This window comes from Oryctolagus cuniculus, chromosome 2 (assembly GCF_051225735.1).
Source record: "Oryctolagus cuniculus isolate XC-2025 breed Fujian yellow rabbit chromosome 2, ASM5122573v1, whole genome shotgun sequence".
NCBI lineage: Eukaryota > Metazoa > Chordata > Mammalia > Lagomorpha > Leporidae > Oryctolagus > Oryctolagus cuniculus.
In genome coordinates, this window is record NC_142868.1 from 175,447,193 (window position 1) to 175,472,643 (window position 25,451).

Sequence of the window (25,451 nt, forward strand, 5' to 3'; positions counted from 1 at the left end):
GGGTGCAGAGGCCCAAAGTCTTGGGGCATGTTCTACTGCTTTCCCAGGACACACCAAAGAGCTGCATAGGAAGTAGAGCAGCCAGGACTAGAACTGGTTCCATATGGGGTGCCAGCACTGTAGGCAGCAGCTTCATCCACTACGCCACAGCACCAGCTCCTGAAGATTTATTTATTTGTTTGAGAGGTGGAGTTACAGAGAGCAAGACAAACAGAGAGGAAAGTCTTCCAACTGCTGGTTCACTCCCCAAATGGCCACATGAGATGGAGCTGGGCTGATCCGAAGCCAGGAGCCAGGAGCTTCTTCTGCATCTCCCACATAGGTACGGGGTCCCAAGCACTTGAGCCATCTTCCAGTACTTTCCCAGGCCATAGCAGAGAGCTAGATCAGAAAAGCAGCAGACAGGACATGAACCAGCACCCATATAGGATGCCAGCACCACAAGTAGAGGCTTAGCCTATTATGGCACAGCACCAGCTTGGTTTATTTCTTGAGGGACTAAGTGAAGCCATTCACTAGAAATAATGATAAAATAAAATTGCAGGGCCGGCACCGTGGCTCACTAGGCTAATCCTCTGCCTGTGGCACCGGCACCCTGGGTTCTAGTTGCGGTTGGGGCGCCGGATTCTGTCCTGGTTGCTTCTCTCCCAGGCCAGCTCTCTGCTGTGGCCCGGGAAGGCACGGAGGATGGCCCAAGTGCTTGGGCCTTGCACCCACATGGGAGACCAGGAGGAAGCACCTGGCTCCTGGCTTCAGATCAGCACAGCACGCCAGCCGTAGTGGCCATTTGGGGGGTGAACCAACGGAAGGAAGACCTTTCTCTCGGTCTCTCTCTCTCTCACTGCCTAACTCTACCTGTCCAAAAAAAAAAAAAAAAATTGCAAGCATTTTAAAGATAAGTAAGATTTAATGTGGGGTGCTGGTTTTGTGGCACAGTAGGTTAATCTTTCACCTGCAGCGCCGGCATCCCATAAGGGCATCGGTTTGAGTCCTGGCTGCTCCACTTACGATTCAGCTCTCCGCTGTGGCCTGAGAAAGCAGTAGAAGATGGCTCAAGAGTCTGGGCCCTTGCACCCGCGTGGGAGACCTGGAAGAAGCTCCTGGCTCCTGGCCTTGGACTGGCCCAGCTCTGACCACTGCAGCCATTTGGGGAGTGAACCAGCTGATGGAAGACCCCTCTCTCTATAACTCTGCCTCTCAAATAAATAAATAAATCCAAAACAAAAGTTTATCTTAAAAAAAAAAAAGATTCAAAGAAGTGTACATTTTCTAGTGAAAAGGAAATAGTCTAAAGTCTTGCCTACAACTAAAACCTTTAGGAAGATCAGTGGGTTAACAGTTAACTAATACACAATTACACGTCAGTCTTCCATATGAAACTTTAATCTTATACCACTTTGCTTCTCCATTCTGGATGGCCTTCTGCACAAGACTTCTTACAAAAGATGACTTCGGGACCCGCGCTGTAGTGTAGGGGGGAAAGCTGCCACCTGAAGAGCAGGCAACCCATATGGGTGCCAGTTTGAGTTTCAGCTGCTCCACTTCCGATCCAGCTCTCAGCTGTGGCCTGTGAAAGCAGTAGAAGATGGCCCAAGTCCTTGGGCCCCTACACCCACATGGGAGACCTGGAAGAAGCTCCTGACTCCTGGCTTCGGATCGGTGCAGCTCTGGCCATTGCAGCCAACTGGGGAGTGAACCAGTGGATAGAAGACCTCTCTCTCTCTCTCTGCCTCTCCTTCTCTCTCTGTGTAACCGACTTTCAAATAAATAAATAAATCTTAAAACAAAAAAAAAAGATTACTTGGTACACCATGAGTTCCAAGGAAACAGAAGCCAGGTCTCTCAACAACTACTAAAATCAGTCCTTTACTCTATCAAGGCTCTATTAGATGTATTCAAAGTCTTTCTATAAAAATTTCGAATAAAATTCTACCTTTCCATTTTGTCCACATCTGTTGAGTTGTCAAGGAATGATATGATCTTCTTCTCCAGGAAGCTGTCAATCTTTTCTTCAGCCATTGTTGTTGAATTAAAAATATTCTGAGTCACTGAATTTAAGAACACAGCCTCGTAGGTCCCTTCTAGCAGCAACTGCAGGAAAGATGCACTCTCTGTAATGGAAAAAAATTAGTACAGCAATCCAAAAGAACAACTTTTTTACACTGTTAAGTATAACCCTAGCAGGTGAATCTACCATTTTAGCATGCAAAAAACTGTGCACACTTAGAATACTTGATGTACATTCATCACAACGTACTGAAAAATCCTTATGACACAAACTCCCAGGATTAGAGACTCCCTCATGCTATTCTGAGCAGCAAGCTGGAAGCTGGAATCAGAAATAATATTCTTTATTAGTAGTTACTAAAACCCTTCTGGGAGGTGGGCATTTCACACGGTCATTAGGATGCCAGCTGGGACACTGGCATTCCACATCAGAAGGTCGAGGCTGGAGTTCCGGCTGCTGTTCTTGATCCCAGCTCCCTACTAACGCAGACTCTCAGCGGCAACAGATGCTGGCTCAAGTAGTTGGTCTCTGCCATCCACCGGCAAGTCTCGGATTGAGTTCCTGATTCCCACCTTCTGGAAGGTCAATGTGAGCATTTGGGGAGTGAATAAAACAGATGGGAGTGATCTTTCTTTGGCTCTCCCCTCCCCCTTTCTTGTCTCTCTAAGGGTAGATTCACAAAGATTCCACTGCCAACAGAAAAGCTTCCTTATCCAGAGATCTGGGAGTTTTCACACCTGGGCTCCTCCTATTTCTGCTCTTCATCCTCATCAAGTCGCTCCCAACAGGCTGGTTTACACACAGGTCCCCAGCAACTCTTCCGCACGCGCGGTTTCTCCGCTAACTCCTCCGCTTTGTCAGTCTCACCCTTTCATCAGAAACCAGCTCAAATCTGACCTTCCACGAAACTTCCTGACCACCAGCCTTCAGACTAGGGACTGTAAATTTCCTCCTGTCTGACACCTGTGTGTACTTAAACACACACACACACACACACACACAGAGTCTTTATATATTGTTGTTATTTCCCTCCCAGGGCCACCTAAATTCCTCAACGAGACATTCCCATCTCCAGCTAATAAGTAAATGTGCCTTTAAACTCTGGATTTTTCTGGCAAATGTGCACCGATCACTAGAATCACACCCTGGCTGCCTCGTTTCAGCTTTTCTGCTTCCCAGCAGCGTTACCTGGAACCAATCAATCAATCTGTGCGGCGATGTTTTCATCCGCAAAACTGAATTCAAAGTGGTACCTACCTTACGTCTGTCACAGGGGTTAGGTGACTGAATGTGAAGAGCTCAGAAAACAAACTGACACTGCTAATGTTGATCGCCGAACCTGGACGGTGGGCAGTCTGGGCTAAGGCCTCACAAGGAGCCTCAGCGCCATGCCCGCCCACCCTGTCAAGGGCTCAACAAACCCCAAGCCCTAAACCGACAGCTCTGGTTGGGGAGAGGGAAGACACGGGGCCAGAATCCAGCTGTCGGCACCACGCTTTTTCCCTCCCAGCTCCCACGCTGGCCGGAGGCCCTAACAGGTGCGTCTCTCTCACCTGAGCCGGAGCTGCCCTCCTGCTTCCATTGCTGCTGCTCAGCCTCAGTGGGAAAGCCCCTCAGAACCGCCAGCTCCGGGGTCCACGCCACCCCGGACATCGCCGAAGCCAAAACAGGTTCCTGCGAGGCCTCACACAGGGGTCAACGAAACAGAATAAAAGGAAGAGGGTCCACGCCGAAGCCCACGGGCGACTTCGGTGACCGTAAAGACACCCACGGCACTAGAACCCCGTGCGCGGAAGGCAGCCCAAGGAGGCAGCCATGACAGCAGCGCGGGGCACCCTGGGAAAAACTCGCGTTCCCGGGTTGGGCTTCCTCCCAGACCAATGGGAGCGTGTCCGGGGCCTAAGCCCCGCCCAGGGGCGGGTCTAAGGGCGGAGGCAGAGCCCCGCCCGCCCCCAAGGGGAGCTTTCTAGGGCAGTGAAGGGAGAGGGACCCAAAGAAAAAGGTGTGGCCTCTCGGGTTCGAATGCAAGGTGAAGCAGAGCTCTTGGCCACTGCGGGTTAATAGGCAAGCATCCTGCTGACGCGCACCCAGCAGGTGATGCCCAGCCGCAAGGGAGACCTGGATGGAGTTTCAGGCTCTGCTTCAGCTTGGCCCAGCCCCAGCTGTTACAGGTGTTTTGGGAGAGAACCAGTGGATAGAAGAAATGTCTCCAGGAGGAAGCATCTGGCTCCCGCCTTCGGATCGGCATATCTCCGGCCTTAGCGGCTATTTGGAGAGTGAACCAACGGAAGCAAGACCTTTCTCTCTGTCTCTCTCACTAACTCTGCCTGTCAAAAAAAAGAAGAAATGTCTCTCTCCCTCCCGCCCTCCCTCTCTTTGCTTTTCAAATAAAGTATTTTTTTTTTAAAAAAGTGTTTAGGGGCCCAGCTTTGTGGTGCAGTGGGTTAAGCCACAGCCTGCAGCGCCAGCATCCCATATAGGTACTAGTTCAAGTCCCAGCTGCTCCACTTTTTAATCCAGCTCCCCGCTTGTGTGCCTGGGAAAGCAGCGGAAGATGGCCCAAGTACTTGGGGTTCTGCACCCTCGTGGGAGACCTAGAAGAAGCTCCTGGATCCTGGCTTCAGTTCAGCCTAGTTCTGGCCATTGCAGCCATTTCTGGAGTGACCCATAGAGTGCAAAATCTCACTCTGTCTCTTGGTTTCTCCCTCCCCCTCCCCTCTGTAACTCTGCCTTTAAAATAAATCTTTTTTTAAAAAAATGTTTTAAATACCCTTGTGTGGGGGCTGGCGCTGTGGCATAACAGGAAAAGATATCTCTCTCTCTCTCTCTTTCTCTCTCCTTCCTTTCCTCTCTCCTTCCCTCCCTCCCTCTCCTTCTCTCTGTAACTCTTTCAAATAAATAAATAAATCTTAAAAAAAAAAAAAAAGGCCGTTGTATATTGCACCCTCTCTAGACCGCTCCATGGTGCTGGAAGGAAAGCAATGGATGGGCCAAGGACTCCCTCTTAGGGACTCACCTTTAAATGAGGCCTCCTTGGTTTAGCTTCGCACGTTCCCACCTCGTAATCCTCAGTCCCAGCATCATCTGGTGGCCCCAGTTTCTCACTGTTTTAGGTATTTTTCAATGTAGATAAAATTTGCCTTACCTTTTCCTATTGCCTTTTTTATTTTATTTTATTTTTTTGAAAGGCAGAGTTAGACAGTGAGAGAGAGAGACAGAGAGAAAGGTCTTCCTTTTCTGTTGGTTCATCCCCCAAATGGCCACTATGGCCAGCGTGCTGCGCCAATCTAAAGCCAGGAGCCAGGTGCTTATCCTGGTCTCCCATGGGGTGCAGGGCCCAAGCACTTGGGCCATCCTCCACTGCACTCCTGGGCCACAGCAGAGAGCTGGGCTGGAAGAGGAGCAACTGGGACAGAATCTGGTGCCCTAACCAGGACTAGAACCCGGAGTGCTGGTGCCACTGGCGGAGGATTAGCCTAGTGAGGCGTGGCGCCCGCCTCCTATTGCCTTTTTAAGATACTGCTTTTTCTAACCAGCTAGACCTAATCAGTTGCCTAGCTTCTAAATGTTGTCACTCTCCCATCTCCTTTTGCCTTGTTTCCTTCATTTCCCTTATCTTTTCCATTTTCTAGGGGTTTTGACGAGGAAGAGAAATCAAATGCATGTGTACAATATACCATTTTTACCAAGAATCTTACATTGTATTTTTATAAGGTTTGTTTTATTTTTTAAGGATTATTTATTTATTTGAAAGGCAGAGTTAGAGAGGCAGAGGCAGAGGGAGAGAGAGGTCTTCCATCCACTGGTTCAATCCCCAAATGGCTGGAACAGCTGGAGCTGCACCAATCCAAAGCCAGGAGCCAGGAGCTTCTTCAGGGTCTCCCACATGGGTGCAGGCGCCCAAGGACTTGAGCCATCTTCTGCTTTTCCAGGCCATGTCAGAGAGTGGGATCGAAGTGGAGCAGCTGGGACTCGAACTGGTACCCATATGGGATGCTGGCACTGTAGGCTGCAGCTTTACCCACTATGCCACAACACTGGCCCCTTATATTTTTTTATATGACATCTTTCTCCAGGCAGCTTCACGTTTAATACATTTATATGTTTGAGCTAATTGAACCTCATATCTTTTTAAGTGGTCAAAGGGAGGCAGGATTTTCCATTAGCTCAAGCATAGAGAAGTCAGGATTGCAATCAGCATTTTATGATCTTTCGATTTCTTTTCATATTCGTGACCAACATCCATGCTTAATAATCATCATTTTAAAGTATTTGCAAATCTTCCTAGCAGCTTTATTTGTAATGCCCCAGAACTACAAACAACACACATTGCCATGCAGGGGTCATTGTGACACAGTCATATACTGGAATACCACTCAGTTAAGTATGTTAAATAGAAAGAATTCTTATAAAGGCAATATTGAGGATTATCAAAATAATTATGCTGGGTAGGGGGGAGCCGTGTAGTCTAAGATTCTGCTGATACAAATCCACAAGGGAAAACTGATCTCCTGATCTGTAACGATGGAGAGCATACAAGTGGCTTTTTGTGGTGAGGAGGAATGGGGGAGGGGTTACAAAGAGCAGCAAGGAAGCTCTGGGGAGTGGTGATGGTTTATGGGTATATACGTACGCAAAAACTTCACTTGTCTCAGGACAAAGGAAGTCAGAGGGTAGTCCCTAACTCACTGTGACTGCTGTTCTTAGAAAGCCACTGTCTGGCACCCAAGCAGAGAGGCCACAGAAGAAACCCACGCTGCTGACACCTGGACCTGGGGCTTCTAGCCTCCAGAATGGTGAGAAAATGCATTTGTTGCTTAAGCCACTCAGTCTGCGGTACTTTGCTTTGGCAGCCCAAGCAAACTGATACACTATAGGATGCAATAAATTGAGCTTTGACTTTTTATTTCAGGTTTTGAGTAGAGGGCCCCAGCATCCTTTAACAACTCTGGAGGTTCCACAAGATTATTGTAAAATCTTCGCGAGGCAGCATTCCAAGGGACCCTCAGCCCAACACCGGCCACTTGAGTCCAGACTCTTCTGGTGCCAGGAAGTTAGTCTCAGTACTAGGAGATCTAACACGTTTCATTGTTCTCCCTTTACAAAATGCATCCTTTTATCTTGGGATTTATGATGCGGTAGCATTTGCAAAACGTCACTAGACCTTGGGGCCAGCGCTGTGGCTCACTTGGTTAATCCTCCACTTGCGATGCCGGCATTCCATATAGGCACAGGGTTCTAGTCCCGGTTGCTCCTCTTCCAGTCCAGCTTTCTGCTTGAGGCCCGGGAGGGCAGTGGAGGATGGCCCAGGTGCCTGGGTCCTGCACCCGCATGGGAGACCGGGAGGAAGCACATGGCTCCTAGCTTTGGATCGGTGTAGTTCCAGCCGTAGCAGCCATTTGCGGGGTGAACCAACAGAAGGAAGACCTTTCTCTAGACCTTTCTCTCTGTCTCTCTCTCACTGTTTAACTCTATCTGTAAAAAAAAAAAAAAAAAAAAAAAAAAAAAGGCCGGCACCATGACTCAATAGGCTAACCCTCCGCCTGTGGCACCAGCACACCAGGTTCTAGTCCTGGTCAGGGCACTGGATCTGTCCCGGTTGCCCCTCTTCCAGGCCAGCTCTCTGCTGTGGCCAGGGAGTGCAGTGGAGGATGGTCCAAGTGCTTGGGCCCTGCACCCCATGGGAGACCTGGAGAAGCACCTGGCTCCTGGCTTCAGATCAGCGCGGTGCGCCGGCCGCAGCGCGCAGGCCTCGGTGGCCATTGAAGGGTGAACCAACAGCAAAAGGAAGACCTTCCTCTCTGTCTCTCTCTCTCTCTCTCACTGTCCACTCTGCCTGTCAAAAAAATAAATAAATAAAATTTAAAAAACTATTTAAAAAAAGTCACTAGACCTAGTACTTCATTGCAAGAAATCAGCTCATTTGGTGTAGAGATGGACTCCATTGGCAATTAGATTAGACAAGGGTCTTGATAAAATTGTTAGACCTTTGGCTTGGGAGGTATACCCAGAGGTCTATCTGGCCCTATCACACTTGACCAGAAGAAGTAGCAGCATCAAACAGGAAACATTCATGATCTCACAGTCTGTGAGGGCCAGGACTCTGGGGGCAGCTCAGCAGAGCACTTGGGGCTCTGGGTCCCTCCCAGACGTCAGCAGGAGAGTGGCCTCCTCCCAGCTCCTGTGACGCAGTCCTGAGGGCCTGACTGGAAGGCGGCCACAGACATCAGTGCTTTTCCACATGGGCTTCTCGCAGACCAAGAGACCGATATAAAGGCTGCAATCCGGATCAGCTGGGGAATATTTGACAGGCAGAGTGGACAGTGAGAGAGAGAGAGACAGAGAGAAAGGTCTCCCTTTTTTTCCGTTGGTTCACCCCAGTGGCCGCTGCGGCCAGCGTGCTGCGGCCCACGCACTGCGCTGATCCGATGGCAGGAGCCAGGTGCTTCTCCTGGTCTCCCATGGGGTGCAGGGACCAAGCACTTGGGCCATCCTCCACTGCACTCCCTGGCCACAGCAGAGAGCTGGCCTGGAAGAGGGGCAACCGGGACAGAATCCGGCACCCCGACCGGGACTAGAACCCAGTGTGCTGGCACCGCAGGTGGAGGATTAGCCTGTGAGCCATGGTGCCAGCCCATCTATAGAATCTTCACAAGGGCACTTCCTTGTCAATTTGTGAAAAGTCATTTGATTTAATCTGAATTCTAGGGCCAGAGATTATTGGGGCACTGATCACACAGTCTATTCTTCCATTTGGTTGGGGAATCTGAGATATGGCCACCAAACACACACTATCCATCATTCATTCATTTATAAATGAATAGTGGGGCCAGTGCTGTGGCATAGCAGTGGGGCTGCTGCCTGCAGTGCCAGCATCCCATATGGATGCTGGTTTGAGTCCCAGATGCTCCTCTTCTGATCCCGCTCTCTGTTATGGCCTGGGAATGCAATGGAAGATGGCCCAAGTCCCTGGGCCCCTGGACCCGCGTGGGATATTTGGAGGAGTCTCCTGGCTCCTGGCTTTGGAGTGAACCAGCAGATGGTGGATCTCTCTCTCTCTCTCTCTCTTTGCCTTTCCTTCTATCTGTGTGTAACTCTTTCAAATAAATCTTTAAAAAAAAAAAAAAAAAAGAGAGAGAAATGAGCCGGCGCCGTGGCTCAATAGGCTAATCCTTCACCTTGTGGCGCCAGCACATCGGGTTTTAGTCCCTGTCGGGGCGCTGGATTCTGTCCTGGTTGTCCCTCTTCCAGGCCAGCTCTCTGCTGTGGCCAGGGAGTGCAGTGGAGGATGGCCCAAGTGCTTGGGCCCTGCACCCCATGGGAGACCAGGAGAAGCACCTGGCTCCTGCCTTCGGATCAGCATGATGTGGCCATTGGAGGGTGAACCAACGGCAAAAGGAAGACCTTTCTCTCTGTCTCTCTCTCTCACTGTCCACTCTGTCAAAAAAAAAAAAAAAAAGAGAGAGAGAGAGAGAGAGAAATGAATAGTTTACTTAGACATTTTAAGTGTAACCAAAAGAGTGATTTTTGGTATATTCAGAAAGTTGTGCACCCATTATCAGTAATTCTCTAGACTGTCAATCATTTATAGTGGCCTTGAACTTGGCATGTCATACAGTCTGTCTGTCTCAGAGTCTAAGCCTCTTACTAGAAAAGCTTCTTATATTAAGTCACAGCACAACCCCAACTCTTGAATTTTTCCTGGTAAATGGAAAAGTCAAATAAACTAAAGGGAAATTATTATTTTTTTTTACTTAGGATAGTGGCCATTTTGAGAAACTTTTGACATACTAGAAAAAATGAGTATGTTTAGGCAGCATTTTAGAACAATCAGGAGACAAAATACCAAAGTTTGCTTCTTTATTGGAAAAGTGAGACCTTAAGGAGGAAGAGGAGAACGCCTCTCACACGGCTGGGTAGCCTCAGCAGCTTACATCAATGCCATCCTTGCGTGTGTCTCACTTTAATCTTTCCCTGATGTTCTAAATGAACTCTTTCCACGGTGTGTCTTCATAGGGAAAAAATTTAAATCCCCATTGTAACAGATAAAATCAGCTCCAGGTGGTAGGGAACTCAGCATAAGGATTCTTGCCATTACTGGACGCAGTCGGGGAACAGAAGCAATAAAGCCCCAATGCTGCAGGAACTTAACCTCAGGGACCCTACCCAGGTCGGCACCTCGTGCTAAGATTTCACAAAATTTGAAGAATGAATGGAACTCAGATAAGTGATTGCGTAGGCCGGGGGGGTGGGTCAGGAGCTGGGGCTTCCAGCTGAAGGACGAAGTGATGGAGACGTGCTAGAATCAACAGCGGTTAGGTTGCACATATCCGTGGCCCAACTGAAACCAGTGCATCGTGCACCACAGATGTGCAAACTATGAAGGATGTGAAGTATCTTCCAGCGAGGCTTTTTAAAAACTTAAGGTGTTTTCCTGTCAATCACATAGGTCCACTGGCCTTCCACTCGGACAGGCGTGTGCAGGCATGGTTGCCAGGGATGCCCCTAGAGCTCTGTTGTGGTTTTTTTAAATACACATTCTCCACAGTTTTTGAATACCCCTCCAGTATATTCCCCGCCACAGTCAAAATGTGAAACCGCTTCCCTGGCTACTGTCATCCTCAGTAAAATATATTTCCTATCAACTGTTTAATAAAAGAGGTGTCCAGCTTAGAGGCGAACAGGCCCATGTCCCTGGGTTCCATTTCTGGCTCCGGCTCCAGCTTCCTGCCAATGCGGACTCCAGGAGGCAGTGATGATGGTCAAGTAATTAGGCTCCTGCCGCCCACATGGGAGACCTGACAGCCGTCCCAGCTCCTGGATTTGGCCCCCACCCAGCCCTGGCTGTCATGGGCATTTAGGGAGTGAACCAAACCTGTAGATGAGAACTCTCTTTTATACAAATAAACAAATATGTAAACATTAGTCCTGCCTTCATGTACTTGTAGCAAGTAGCAAGCCTAGGGTCCAGGACACAGATGCCAGGACATGCCAGGGATTATTAGCTGTGTATTAGGGTTTTCTCCTGCCAGGCAGAGGAAGTTACAGCTTTTCTCACTGTGAAGTCAGAAGCCAGATGATCCAGGGGTAAGGCTTGTCCTACAGCTGCACATAGTGGGCCGAGTAACCTAGGGGCTGGCGCGTGGTGCAGCAGGTAAAGCCGCTGCCTTTGATGCTGGCATCCCACATGGGCGCTGGTTCAGGTCCTGAAAGCTCCACTTCTGATCCAGCTCTCTGCTGTGGCCTGGGAAAGCAGTGGAAGACGACCCAAGTGCTTGGGCCCCTGCACCCACGTGGGAGACCTGGTTGAAGCTCCTGGCATCAGCCTGGCCATTAGGGCCATCTAGGAAGTGAACCAGCAGATGAAAGGTCTGTCTCTCCCTCACCATCTATAATCATCCAAATAAATACTTAAAAAAAGTAACAGCCAAGATAAAATATATGATTTTTTAAAAAAGAAAGCAAGGTGATCCCATCAGCTCAGACATTGAAATGGGCTCAGAGAACTTGCTGGTAACTCAAAATCCAACGAAAATTGTCGGCTTCAATGGTTCCTTCTCTTTCAATAAACAGAGATGCCCAAGGATAGTATCAGGTTTTTTTTTTGTTGTTGTTGTTGTTTTGTTTTTGACATTTTATCCCAAGCCCTAGTACATTGCAGGCCAGGTAGAAAGTACAAGAATGTCTGATGAAATTATCAGAAAAAAAAAATAGGACACTGTGCCTGATACAAAGGTTTGCACAGTTACATGTAAGGAAGGGCAGCCCCAGGCCTTCCTGAGCATCCCTTGGGAGATTAACTTGGCCCTCAGGTCAAAGGGAAGAAGTGCACACTGTACTTCCGGGCAGCAGCTGAGGTAGGGATGATCAGGAAAGGTGGCTTTTAATCCAGACTACCGCATGGATGATGGATCTGGGGCTTGAATACACACACACACACACACACACACACACACACACACACATTTTTTTTTCTATTTGAAAATTGGCCAGGCTTAGAAAACTTTAGATGGCTAGTGAGGAGATAACAAGCACAGCAGACCCCTGGAAAAGGACAGATAGGCAAACAGAGCTGTAGCTGCTTCCTTTAAAAATGTAAAGAGGGCTGGTGTTGTAGCGTTGTGGGTTAACCCACTGCCTGTGACGCTGGTATCCCATATGGGCGTAGGTTTGAGTCCTAGCTGCTCTACTTCTGACCCAGCTCCCTGCTAATGCACCTAGGAAAGCAGTGGAAGATGGCCCAAGTGCTTGGGATTCTGCACCCACGTGGGAGACCCAGAAGCAGCTCCTGGCTCCTGGCTTCGGCACGGTCCAGCCCTAGTTGTTGCAGCCATTTAGGGAGTGAATCAGTGGATGGAAAATCTGTCTCTCTTATATATATAACATTTAAATAAATAAATAAATAAATCTTTAAAAATTTTCACCAAAAAAAAAAAAAAAACAGAAAAACCGGACAGGAGGCTGGTGCTGTGGCACAGCGGATTAAGTTGCCGCTTGTGACTCCAGCGTCCAGTATAGGAGTGCTCAGTCCAGTCCCTGCTTCCACCCAGCTGCTAATGGGTCCCCTGGGAGGCAGCAGCTGATGGCCCAAGTACTTGAATCCCTGCCACCCTTGTGGGAGACCAAGATGGAGTTCCTGGCCCCTGGCTGGGAGGTGCTCTGTGGCTAGGCTTGCTGACTTGGCACACAGCAAGGTGAACAGAGGAAGGGATACTCACATCACAAAACCTGCAGGAAGGCTGGGGGCAGGCACTGACAAGCCAGGGGCAAGCGGAAGGGGGCAGGTGGCTTCTCTTTTGACCTAGCCTTTGGAGTAACAGAGAAGGGGCCAGAGAGGTGGGAAGGATGAGTATCCTGGGGACCCCAGCAGGGAAAGCTACCGAGACAACAGGGCTCCTTGCAGCACAGGGCCTGAAGCTGACACGGGTGGACTGGGCATGCCATCCATGTAGTCATGAGAAGTGAGTGAAATAAGGAACAATTAAAATGGTGGCCAGTGAGTTAAGCCACCACCTGTGTACCCCTGCTAATGCTCCTGAGAAAGCAGCGGAAGATGGTTCAAGTGCTTGGGCTCCTGCCACCACGTGGTAGACCCTCATGTTGTTCCAGGCTCCTGGCTTTGGCCTAGCCCAATCCTGGTTGTTGAACCTGGGAGTTGATCCTGGAAGTGAACCAGAGGATGGAAGATCTCTCTAACTTTACCTTGCAAGTAAATAGATCTTAAAAAAAAAAAAGAAGGCCGGCGCCGCGGCTCACTAGGCTAATCCTCCGCCTAGCAGCGCCGGCACACCGGGTTCTAGTCCCGGTCGGGGCGCCGGATTCTGTCCCGGTTGCCCCTCTTCCAGGCCAGCCCTCTGCTGTGGCCAGGGAATGCAGTGGAGGATGGCCCAGGTGCTTGGGCCCTGCACCCCATGGGAGACCAGGAAAAGCACCTGGCTCCTGCCATCGGATCAGCGCAGCGCGCCGGCCGCGGCGGCCATTGGAGGGTGAACCAACGGCAAAGGAAGATCTTTCTGATCTTTGTCTCTGTCTCTCTCTCTCACTGTCCACTCTGCCTGTAAAAAAAAAAAAAAAAAAGAAGAAGAAGAAGAAGAAACAGTGGACTGGTACAAAGGAAACAGTGGAATCTGAGGCAGGGCATGGAAAAAGCAAGCTACTGGGTGAGCCCCAGCAGCACTGCGGGATCACAGTTGGGAGACAGCCGGGTTCAGTGGGCTCATCAGTGGAAAGCATCAGGAGGCTGGAAGCTGTGAAAGGTGGGCAGCTGCTAGGAAGCAGGCTGCTTGTGAAGGGGTGGGTGGAGGACTCAGGCTGGAGCTTTCCCAGCATAGCCTGCATTCTTTCCTCCACGCTGGGTCCTAGGGCTGGGGAAACGGCACAGCCTATTACAGTTCAGCTCAGGCAGGCGTCCGCCAGTATCACCACCAATCCCAGCAATGAAAAGTTCGATAAATGATTGGACGGTGATTTACAACCTCTATGAGAAAAAAATGAGGCCATCCAGTCCAAAAACAAATGTATGGTAAAAATCACATTCCATTGTAAAAGTAGCTCATTTACATCAAAACATGCTAATTCAAAAATTGGGAGCCGGCGCCGCGGCTCACTAGGCCAATTAATCCTCCATCTGCGAGGCCGGCACCCGGGTTCTAGTCCCGGTCCGGGTGCCGAATTCTGTCCCGGTTGCCCCTCTTCCAGGCCAGCTCTCTGCTGTGGCCCGGGAGTGCAGTGGAGGATGGCCCAAGTGCTTGGGCCCTGCACCCGCATGGGAGACCAGGAGAAGCACCTGGCTCCTGGCAGTGCGCTGGCCACAGCGGCCATTGAGGGGTGAACCAACGGAAAAGGAAGACCTTTCTCTTTCACTGTCCACTCTGTCAAAAAAAAAAAAATTGGGAAAGCATATAAACTGGTAATTAACAAAAGTACAAATTCAAGTGACTAACAGTAAACATAATGTTGAAGAAACAGACAAAAACATGTTCGATGTCAGATTAAAAACTGTAAGGGCCAGCACTGTGGTGCAACAGGTTAAGCTGCCGTATTCCAGAGAGCACTTGTTCAAGTCCCAGCTGCTCAGCTTCTGATCCAGATTTCCAGCTAATGTGCCTGGGAAGGCAGATGATGGCCCAAGTACTTGGGCCACTGCCACCCATATGGGAGACCAGGATGTTTCTGACTCCTGGCTTTGGCCTGTCCCAGCCCTAGCTGTTGTGGCCATTTAGGGATGAACCAACACTCTGTCTTTCAAATTAAAGACCTAGGAATTCTATTCTGGGACTTATCGTAAGGAAATAATCAAAGATATAGACCATGTTCATCACAGTATTATTTATAATTAGAAAAACAGAAACAACCTAAATGTCCAGCAGTAAGGGATTAACTAAGTACATCCATATTATGCAGCCCGTACTTTTCTTTAAGGATAGAAAAGTGCATAATATAGTTTTAAAAAGATGTTAAAATTTTAAATACAAGTTATTTAGAAAAGTATACAAAACAGGAGATACTAGAAAGTAATTTCACATTTTGTATTTTCAGTATTTCCCAATTGTCCATATGAGCTATACATTAGAGTTCAACTATCACAACAGAAAGACTGTTATTGAAAGCAGATGCACCTAACACCCTGCCATGCTCTGACCACCTGCCCCAAGCCAGAAGCCTCAACACAGTAGCTTGGGTCAGTCTCCTCATTACAGGGTTGTTTCGACCTGGCTGCCCATTCCCACTTCCAAGTCTACTGAGCTCCCTACAAGCCCCCATGTCTAGTGTGACTTGATGCAGTGGGCAGTCTGCTTGCTGTCTGGAAATCTCTGGGTCTCCCCAGTCTGATTACCTCCCAAGACCTGAACCTCGTTATTTCATCAAACTGATGTTACTCCAGCACTACCACCATCGGTACGTACCAGTTTTTAATTTTGGAAAAGTATGTGTGGTGAAACAACACAATAGCAGAAATTTGTCAGAAGAATATTAGCTCTGATTTGGGGAATAAATGACCAGTAGGTAGTGCCTAGGTAGGGCCTGAAGCTTGCTTGCTTGAGTTGCTAGCACAGTGCTAGGCACATCAGGGTTCACAGATTGCTGTCTGCAATGAGGAAATGGGAGTGAGCAACGTGATAGCACCCCAACATTCTCAGTGTACCCTGCAGATTCTGGTTTTAGTACTAGAAAGGTACTTAGGCAGTTATTTCTTTAAGACTTTTAATAAAGATAGCGACTTTATAGTTAAGTTGTATGAACAGACCAATTCTCTCCGTGTGCTTCTGGACCCAGAACGTGCTGTTTCTGCTGGGCTTTGCCCCATCCACTCCCAAGTTTAACACTCACCCTTTCCCTCGCTCCTCGGCTTGTCCACACGCTGACGTTCTTCTTATACCAAAAACCATGTATTTCTCCAAGCCACCAATGGGCTCTTCCTCTTCACTCGCGGACTCCCCCAGTCTAGAAGCTCCCACCTGGACTCCACTGCCAGCTCTTAACGCTCTCCTAGCCTTACTACAGCGGGCGGGATGATCTTCCTGGAACCCAGCCTGACCAGCTTGCTTCTCTAATGCATGCTACTTGAGGGCTCTCTGCCAGCTACAGAATGGCAAAGCTCCTTAGGCAAGAAAGGCTTTCGATGCTACCTCATTCGACATTCCCACTTGACCTCTTAAAATCCAGTAACATCTAACAAGGTGCCATTAACTTGATCTCTCCTTTCACCCTCTACTGTCTGGCTAACTTGTTCACTTTCAGATTGTTTTAGGAAGGCTTTCCCGACCATGCATCAGCACAGTGCCCCTCCCTCAGCACTCCCAATGGTACTCAGCAGGTAACTGTCCCAGAACCCACCGCTCACACTGGCAGTAATTCTCACATCTGTCAATTTACTGAAGTGCAGGACTGTGTACCGAGTACAATATGAGTGCTCAAATGTTTGCTGACCTAAAATCTGGATCCCAGATACAACTATTGTAATGTAACTGGCTTCAAATTTAGTTTTTTAGACCTTGGTTTTTAACAGAACATGAATTGGACCTGACAGTGCTGGGATTGTAACTTTCATTTTATAAAGCTTTCTGAGGGCCGATGATGGGGAGAGCAGAAAACAACCCAGCCAGATTTTTAATGATTTCAGAAAATCCAAAATTGGAGAGAAATGATATGCTTGACAGCAGCTTTTATCATCCAGCCCTGGGGGTTCCCTAAGAACCCAACAGGAAGGAGTCTGGAGAGCAGACAACAGTCCGGCCAGCTCCACATTTCGGTGCCCATGTCCGTCAGCTTTGCACTTTGCAGAAACGGACTCTAAGAGTCCTTTGTGATTATCAGAGAGGCTCACTACCCGGCTATACCTAACACGAGGGTTCGAGAGCTTTCAGTTTCCTGGTTACCTGTGCTTCTTCTTCCCTTATCAGGCTTACGGAAGTTGGTGCCCAAAACGCGAATGAGGACCGCGTCTCCGATTCCACCTTCGTCTTCAGAGCAACCCTGTTTGCGGAATCCAAGTGCTCCTGGCCAATTCCAGCCTGCCAGATCCCACAGGCCACTTGATTTTCCACGAATACTGTCAAGAATCACCTTAGCTTTTCTCCTGTGGTAAGTGGCCTCACAAAGATGTCCACTGTTTGCTCATGCTTGGGTCTAAAAAGAACCCAATTCTTTATAGAAGCAGCACTTCACACCATGGCAAACTGTTTTAGAAACAAGACATACTAATTCACCTAAGTCTTTATTTATTTGGCTCTAGGAAGAATTTGCAGGAAAATGAGCCCGTATGGCAGGTACAGAATGTACTGTAACAGCACCAGAGGCACTCCTCCCTCCTCCACAGCGTTTCACACATACAAGTGACTTCAGTCATAAACCAGATAGTCCAGGAACAAAGAAGCCCTTTAGGAAAACAAGATCAGTTGAGAGTGACTTTTCAAATTGACCATTTATTTTCATAAACTTAAGTTCAAATAATGGATACATTCAGAGGCCCAAATATTGGCATAGAATAAAATCATGTTCATTTATTTTTTCTGCATCTTAGAAGGCATAAAATTAAATATGTTGAATGTAATAAATTCATCCATACAAGTGCAAGTCTCCAGCTACAATGTATTTTATGGCAGATTTATTATTTAAAAAATGTACCAGTAAATCAAAAAAGAGGGAGTAGGTCCATTTAACTTTTATTGAAGTGTATGTAGGAGGTCCTCAAAAATCAAATAGGAGCATGAAGATATGGCCAAACATAAAACCTATCAAATTCTGTGACAAGTTGCTGACTTTAAATAGTAGTTGTAAGAATGACCAATATATATTCTTTGTTAACAACCCCTCACTCTACAGTAAAAAAAAATAAAATAAACATTCAGTAAACATTCTTTCCTAAGGTAGTTTCCCTTATAATCAGTGATTTATCCATTTCTTTGTATACACAAATTTGTTGAACATACCAATCAGTGGTTCTCACAATTGAAAAATAAAAGCACAAAAAAGTTTACACTCTTGTACAGGTAAATAAAAGATCACCTTGAATTAAACTGGATCTCCTTAAGGGCGTAGTATAGTTTCATTACCTATTACATAATTAGTTTCTTACATACAAATATTGACATATTTGGCTTGTGCTTCGAAGCCTCTGTGTCTGTGACATCCAGGTGGCCACAGCTCATAGCTGGAAGTCTCCCGGGAGCTCGCTGCTGCTGCCGCTGCCGCCGGCGGGGCCCTGACTGCGCGTCAGCGTCTCCTCAGCATCGGCCGCGTCCCTGCACACCTCAGCCTCCGCGGCGGCGGGGTCCAAGCCTTCAGGGCAGGGGAGCTTCAGCAGCTCCTCCCGAAGCTGTGCCGTGTGCCGCTGTGCGGGACAGAACCGCTGTGGTTAGAACTGTGAACCTTGGCACTCGAGAGCCACGTCATTCAAAGTGGGAACTGGGGTTTTTTTTCTTAAAGATTTATTTTTATTTATTTGAAAGGCAGAGTTACAGAGAGAGGCAGAGACAGAGCGAGACACATTTTCCATTGGCTGGTTCACTCCCCAAATGGCTGCAATGACAGGTTAGGCCAGGCAGAAGCTGGGAGCTGGGAGCTCCTTCCAGGTTTCCCACCTGGGTGCAGGGGCCCAGCCACTTGGACCATCCTCCACTGCTTTCCCAGGCACATTAGCAGGGAGCTGGATTAGAAGGGCAGCAGCCAGGACTCGAACTGGTGCCCATATGGGATGCCAGCGCTGCAGACCCCAGGAATTGGATTTTAACCACGCCGCCAACACCCTGCCAGCCAGTTTCCTGAGCATCCCCTTGTCTGGCCACTATTGCCGGCAGCACCACAGAGGCAGCGGGACTGATGACGGGGGACATCACTAACTGATACATGTGCTTTGAAATGAGTGACACTAACTCTGGCTTCTCCTACACTGGTATGCTGCCCTGGGTGAAACACTTTTCAAAGACAAGTGACTGAACTAAAACAAAACCAATGTGATTTTAGTGAATAAAAACATGTATTTAGCAAGTACTACACCCTGTGCAAAATGTTTACAAAATATTTTACATTAAGTTTTATGCAATACTTGAAATAAATATTTTAAATGATTTCATCATAGAATTTTTTTAATTTAGCAAAGGAGATAACGTCACAATTTACGGAAGGAGGCACTGACGCGATAGAGTGGCTGTCTGCAGGTGTGAAGTGGCTTTGTCATTTTCTAGGAGAAGAGAAATGACCCTCACTGTTACACCAAGGACTCTGAAAAGAGAATTCTATCAATAGTTGACTTTGAAAATTAACTAAGCAGGGGGAGACATGTGGCAGTGGTTAAAAATGGCTTGGGATGTGCATATCCCTCTTAGAGGGCCTGGACTGCAGTCCCGGCTCTGGTTCCTGACTCCGCTTCCTATTAATGCACACCCTGGGAGACACTTGTGTCCCTGACGCCATGAGGGAGACCTGGTGTGAGTTCCAGCTCCCAGCTTTGAAAAGGCTCAACCCCAGTTGTTGAGGCATTTGGGGAGTGAATCAGCAGATGGGAGTTTTCTGTCTCTGTCTCATTCCTCTCTGCCTTTCCACCAAAAGCTAAAGTAAATAAAAACGTATTATAACAAAAAACAACAAAATTAACCACTACTTATATAGGGTAATTTTCATGTATGAGACACTATAAAACTTAAATAAACACATATTGCAACAAAAACAAAATTAACCAGTATTCATATAGGACACTTTTCATGTATAAGGCACTATGTTAAACAATGACATCATAAAAGCAATAAGCAAGAAAGATACGATCTCTGGGACTGGCACTGTGACATAGCGGGTAAAGCAACCGCCTGAAGTGCCAGCATCCCATATGGGCACTGGTTCGAGTCCTGGCTGCTCCACTTCCAATGCAGCTCCTGGCAAATAGCCTGGGAAAACATGGAAGATGGCCCAAGTACTTGAGCCCCTGCACCAACGTGAGAGACTCACAGGACGTTCTTGGCTCCTGGCTCAGTCTGATCCAGCACTGGCCATTGCAGCCATTTGGGGAGAGTACCAGTAGATGGAAGATTTCATTCTGTTTTTCTCCGCCTCTCTCTATAGCTCTGCCTTCCAAATGAATAAATAAAATCTTAAAAAAAAAAAAACCTAACAAATTATCACTATCATGATCTAGCTGTTTTAAGTAAAGACAGTTTTTTTTTTTTCTGCTTTTAAAAAAAAAATTCATGTATTCTGAAAGTCAGAGCTACAGACAGAGAGTTGGAGAGACAGAGAGAGCTCTTCTATCTGCTGGTTCACTCCCCAGATGGCCGCCACAGCCAGGGCTGGACCAGGCCAAGGCCAGCAGCCAGGAGCTCCTTCCAGGTCAACCAAAAGGGTGGCAGGGGCCCAGGGATTTGGGCCATCTTCCACTGCTTTCCCAGGTGCATTAGCAGGGAGCTGGATCTTTAGTGGGGCAGCCAGGACAGGAATTGGCACCAAATGGGATGCTGGTGTCGCAGGTGGAGGTTTTACCCACTACACCACAATTCTGGCCCCAGCAAAGACAGTTTTAAAGTTAGAAGGGGCCAGCGAAGACGGAAAAATATCTGAAGACAGATAGAGGGGAAGAGAACTAGTGGAAACTGAAGACACAGAAGTGAGTAAAGACAGAATTCTGAGGCAGGAAAAATTGTGGCTGTCTTGACAAATGATTCCTACACGTGGAAAAAAAATCATCCAAAACCATCATGCTACCTTTAGCCTTCTGTGACTCACCCAAGTTGCAAACAAATTCTGGACCTCCCCCAGAGACACCAGAGCCGCTGTGGCCAATCAGGCGGTTAAAGGCCCTGTAACTCACGCCCTGTACCCTATATTACAACAAGTACTAAAATTCTGGAAGGCAAAAGGCCTATAGAAGTATTTATGATGGGGATGGCACTATGGCGTAGCGGGTAAAGTCACCCAGTGCTGCAGTGCCGGCATCCCATATGGGCAGTGGTTCAAGAACTGGCTGCTCCACTTCCGATCCAGCTCTCTATTATGGCCTGGCAAAGCAGTGGAAGATGGCCCAAGTGTTTGCACCCCTGCACCTGGGGAGGAGACCCGGAAGAAGCTCCTGGCTCCGGATTGGCTCAGCTCCGGCTATTGCGGATATCTGGGAGTGAACCAGAAGATGGAAGCTCACTTTCTCTCTCTCTGCCTCTCTGTAACTCTGCCTTTCAAATAAATAAAAAAATCTATGATCCTTCTTCATTTTTTATTTTTTTTTAAACTTTTATTTAACAAATACAAATTTCCAAAGTACAACTTTTGGATTACAGCAGCTTTTCCCCCCATAATCTCCCTCCCACCTGCAACCATCCCATCACTCACTCCCATTCCCTCTTCCATCCCATTCTTCATCAAGATTCTTTTTTTTTTTTTTTTTTTTTGACAGGCAGAGTGGACAGTGAGAGAGAGACAGAGAGAAAGGTCTTCCTTTGCTGTTGGTTCACCCTCCAATGGCCGCCGTGGCGGGCACGCTGCGGCTGGCGCACCGCGCTGATCCGATGGCAGGAGCCAGGTACTTATCCTGGTCTCCCATGGGGTGCAGGGCCCAAGCACCTGGGCCATCCTCCACTGCACTCCCTGGCCACAGCACAGAGCTGGCCTGGAAGAGGGGCAACCGGGACAGAATCCGGTGCCCCGACTGGGACTAGAACCCGGTGTGCCGGCGCCGCAAGGCGGAGGATTAGCCTAGTGAGCCGTGGCGCCGGCCAAGATTCATTTTCAATTATCTTTATATACAGAAGATCAACTTTATACTAAGTAAAGATTTCAACAGTTTGTATCCACACAGATACACAAAGTATAAAGTACTGTTTGAGTACTAGTTTTACAGTTAATTTGCATAGTACAACACATTAAGGACAGAGTAGGTGCACAGTGACTCCCGTTGTTTATTTAACAATTGACAATTTATAATGTCAGTAATCACCTGTGCCTCTTGTCATGAGCTGCCAAGGCCATGGAAGCCTCTTGAGTTCACAAGCTCCAACCTTATTTAGACAAGGCCATAGTCAAAGTGGAAGTTCTCTCCTCCATTCAGAGAAAGGTACCTCCTTCTTTGATGAACTGTTCTTTCCGCTGGGATCTCACTCACAGAGATCTTTCATGTAGGTCATTTTTTTTTGCCACAGTGCCTTGGCTTTCCATGCCTAAAAAACTCTCCTGGGATTTTTAGCTGGATCTAAGTGGACTTAAGGGCTGATTCTGAGGCCAGAGTGCTGTTTAGGGCATCTGCTATTCTATGAGTCTGCTGTGTATCCCGCTTCCCATGTTGGATCATTCTCTCCTTTTTAATTCTTTTTAATTCTATCAGTTAGTATTAGCAGACACTAGTCTTATTTATCTGATCCCTTATGCACTTAATCCCATCTTTATGATCAATTATCAACTTAAACTGATCACTTTGACTAGTAAGATGGCATTGGTCCATGCCACCTTGATGGGATTGATTTGGAATCCCCTGGCACGTTTCTAACTCCACCATTAGGGGGAAGTCCGAGTGAGCATGTGCTGAACTGTACATCTCCTCCCTCTCTTATTCCCACTCTTATATTTAACAGGGATCACTTTTCAGTTAAATTTAAACACCTAAGAATAACTGTGTGTTAATTAAAGAGTTCAACCAACGGTATTAAGTAGAACAAGAAAATACTAAAAGGAATAAAATAGTAAGCTGTTCCACTACCGGCTGGACAAGGGCTGATCAAATCATTGTTTCTCATAGTGTCCATTTCACTTCAACAGGTTTCCTTTTAGGTTGTGCACGACCCTCCTTTAAAGGTAGACGGAGCTACCTGCTGGGAAGGCCCACTCACCTTGAGAGCAGCTGCGTGGTGCGACATGGTCCTGCCGACGCGTTTATCACTGCTGTACTGCTGGATGTCTGCAATCCACTCCTCACACTGCGCCATGATCTCAACTCTTTTCAAGTAAAAATGCTTGTGTATGACCTTGGAGGAAAAAACAGCCAAGGGAACAAAATGTTTTTACCATCAGGATTTAGAAGACAAATTATAAATATAAATAAAGAAAATTATAAATAAAATTAAAAGACACTGCCATGTTTTGCTATGCACAAAATTCAATTTTTAAAGAAGATTTATTTTATTTATTTGAAAGGCAATTACAGAGAGAGACACAGACAGAGACATGTCTTCCATCTGCTGGTTCACTCCCCTAATGGCCATAATGGCTGGATCAGGGCCAGGCTGAATTCAGCAGCCAGGAGCTTTTTCTGGGTCTCCTATGTGGATTCAGGGGCCCAAGAGCTTGGGCCATACACTGCTGCTTTCTCATACGTTAGCGGAGAGCTGGGTAGGAAGTGGAGCAGCTGGGACACAAACTGGTCACCATTTGTGATGCCAGGGTCGCAGACAGTGGCTTTACATGCTACCCCACAAAACTCAAGTTACCGAACCCTGTATCATTAGCAGGGAGGAATCAGGCTCATATCAATGACATGTTGAAACATCCAGTTCTACAGCGAAGAAGGTGCATTCCTGGTCACAAGCTCAGCACATACACATATAATGCAACATACTCAGAAAGGGAATAACATGGAGAAAAGAATTTAAAAGGACCTGACAACCAAAACACTTCTTTAAAAGAGGACTCAAAAAAACTTAGATAAGTAAAAATACTCAAAATATCAAAGACATTAACAGAGAAATCAGAATGGAGCCCTAGAAACAACAGTACTTACCCTTATCTTCTGGTTAACTTCTAGACAGGATCTTACTTTATGAAACTAAATTTCCTGACAATGACAGTTAATATTTGGGATTTTAAAAAATTCTATCTTTGAAAAACTAGTAAAATTGTAAGGTAAGTAGGATGAGTTTATTTCTGATAAATTTAATTGGAAAAACAAACAATAATTTGAAAACATATTACTCTGTATTCTGGCTGATCTGCTACAGGGTTCAATGAGCTTATCACTCACAAAGAAAAGGAAGGTGTACCTATAAAGAAAAAATCATGAGGAAGACCTGAATTCGATGCCTGTGGCAATACAAAAATGAGCTAACACACAGCCTGACCTGAGAAACATGATAAACTCAGGGAGTTCAAGAGGACTGAGTCATATTTGATTAGAAAAAAATCTGGCAAGCATGGAACAAATGTGCCATCACTAATGCCAGCCATGTTCTACATGATGAGGCGGATGATTGTTTCAAATCGGTTATTTGTTTTTTGTAAAGGTCATTTCTGCACTTTGAGTCTCCTGTGTTCTTTGAGGAACAAACTGCATTTGGGCTGACCATTAAGATGCCCACATCCCAGACCAGAGCGCCTGGCTAGGATACCTGGCTCTGGCTCCAGACTCCAGTTTCCTGTTAATGCAGACAATGCGAGGTAGCAAGATGGCTCAGGTGAGGGAGTTTCTGTCACCAACACGGACACCTAGATTGAATTACTGACCCCTGCTTTGCTCCCAGCCATTGTAGGCATCTGTGGAGTAAACCAGCAGATAGAAGCTTGCTTTCTACCTCTCAAAAAAGAAAAGAAAATTCTATGCATAAACCAACATATTATATTTGAGTTAAAAAATTCCACTTATACTCTTATTTGAGAAACAAAGACATGGACATAGACACACACAGACACGCTGCTCTCATTGACTGGTTCACTCGCAAAATGCCTAGGCAAACCTGGGCTGGGCTAGGCTAGCTACACAGAAGCTGCAAGCCAGGATCTCAACCCAGGTCTCCCATGCATGTGGGTGACAGGAATTCTATTTCTCTTCCTTTTTAAAAAATATTTTATTTATTTGAAAGACAAAATTACAGAGAGACGGGGTGGGGCAGAGAGACAAAGCGACAGAGAGGGAGAGAGAATTTTCTAACTGCTGGTTCAATCCCCAAACAAAGGGGCCAGGAAGAGCCAGGAACTTCATCCAGGTCTCCCATATGGGTGATGCCTACTTTTCCCAGGCAATGAGCAGCAAGCTGGATCAGAAGTGGAGCAGCAGGATACAAACTGGCACCCATATAGGATGCTGGCATCACAGGCAGCGGCTTTACCCACTATAATACAATGCTGGTATTACCTAAAAGACATCTCACTGTATTTTGGGACAATTTTATTCCTTCTTTTTAGTATTTACTATTTTATCTATCTTATTATCAATTTTTTAAGACTAACTGTGAAAGAGTTTAGAATACTAGTTACTAGTACAGGTATAATACAAACTATACTCAAAATATCTTTTAAAAAGTCAGTCACATTGCTGGACATACCTCTTTAAAACATGGTGAAGGGTTTCTGATTTGTTCTAACATTGCCCATTTAACTGTCGCCTGTCGAATGTTTCCATCGTACTCTCGAGAACTCTGCGTGCCACTGGGAGTGCCTCGAGAACGCTCGTATCCTGGCTCATTGAAATAAGGCTCAGCTACCAATATAAGGGACTGCACAGATACCAACACCTGAGGAATAAAGGAAACAAAAAACA

The 25,451-nt window shown here is 47.0% G+C and overlaps 2 protein-coding genes across 15 annotated transcripts in view; both read right to left on the minus strand.

Annotated features, from left to right (window-relative positions):
- TTC27 (tetratricopeptide repeat domain 27) overlaps positions 1-3,875 on the minus strand; it is a 214,578-nt gene extending 210,703 nt beyond the window's left edge. The window contains exons 1-2 of one of the 2 annotated variants that reach the window (XM_002709924.6): positions 3,562-3,875; positions 1,934-2,111 (exon numbers count right to left, since the gene is read on the minus strand). In XM_002709924.6, the coding sequence (XP_002709970.2) occupies positions 1,934-2,111; positions 3,562-3,661 (278 nt within the window). In that variant the 5' untranslated portion in view covers positions 3,662-3,875. The remainder of the gene's footprint in view (positions 1-1,933; positions 2,112-3,561) is intronic. The other variant, XM_051843020.2, reaches the window with a different exon arrangement.
- A 13,331-nt stretch (positions 3,876-17,206) lies between these two features.
- Positions 17,207-25,451, minus strand: part of BIRC6 (baculoviral IAP repeat containing 6) — a 255,140-nt gene continuing 246,895 nt past the window's right edge. For all 13 annotated transcript variants that reach the window (XR_016229486.1, XM_089326564.1, XM_008254565.5 and 10 more), the window contains 3 exons: positions 25,237-25,425; positions 22,813-22,947; positions 17,207-18,341 (listed from right to left, as the gene is read on the minus strand). Coding sequence is in view for 12 of the 13 variants with exons in the window: in XM_089326564.1 (XP_089182690.1) it covers positions 18,156-18,341; positions 22,813-22,947; positions 25,237-25,425 (510 nt within the window). In the remaining variant the exon portion in view is untranslated. The remainder of the gene's footprint in view (positions 18,342-22,812; positions 22,948-25,236; positions 25,426-25,451) is intronic.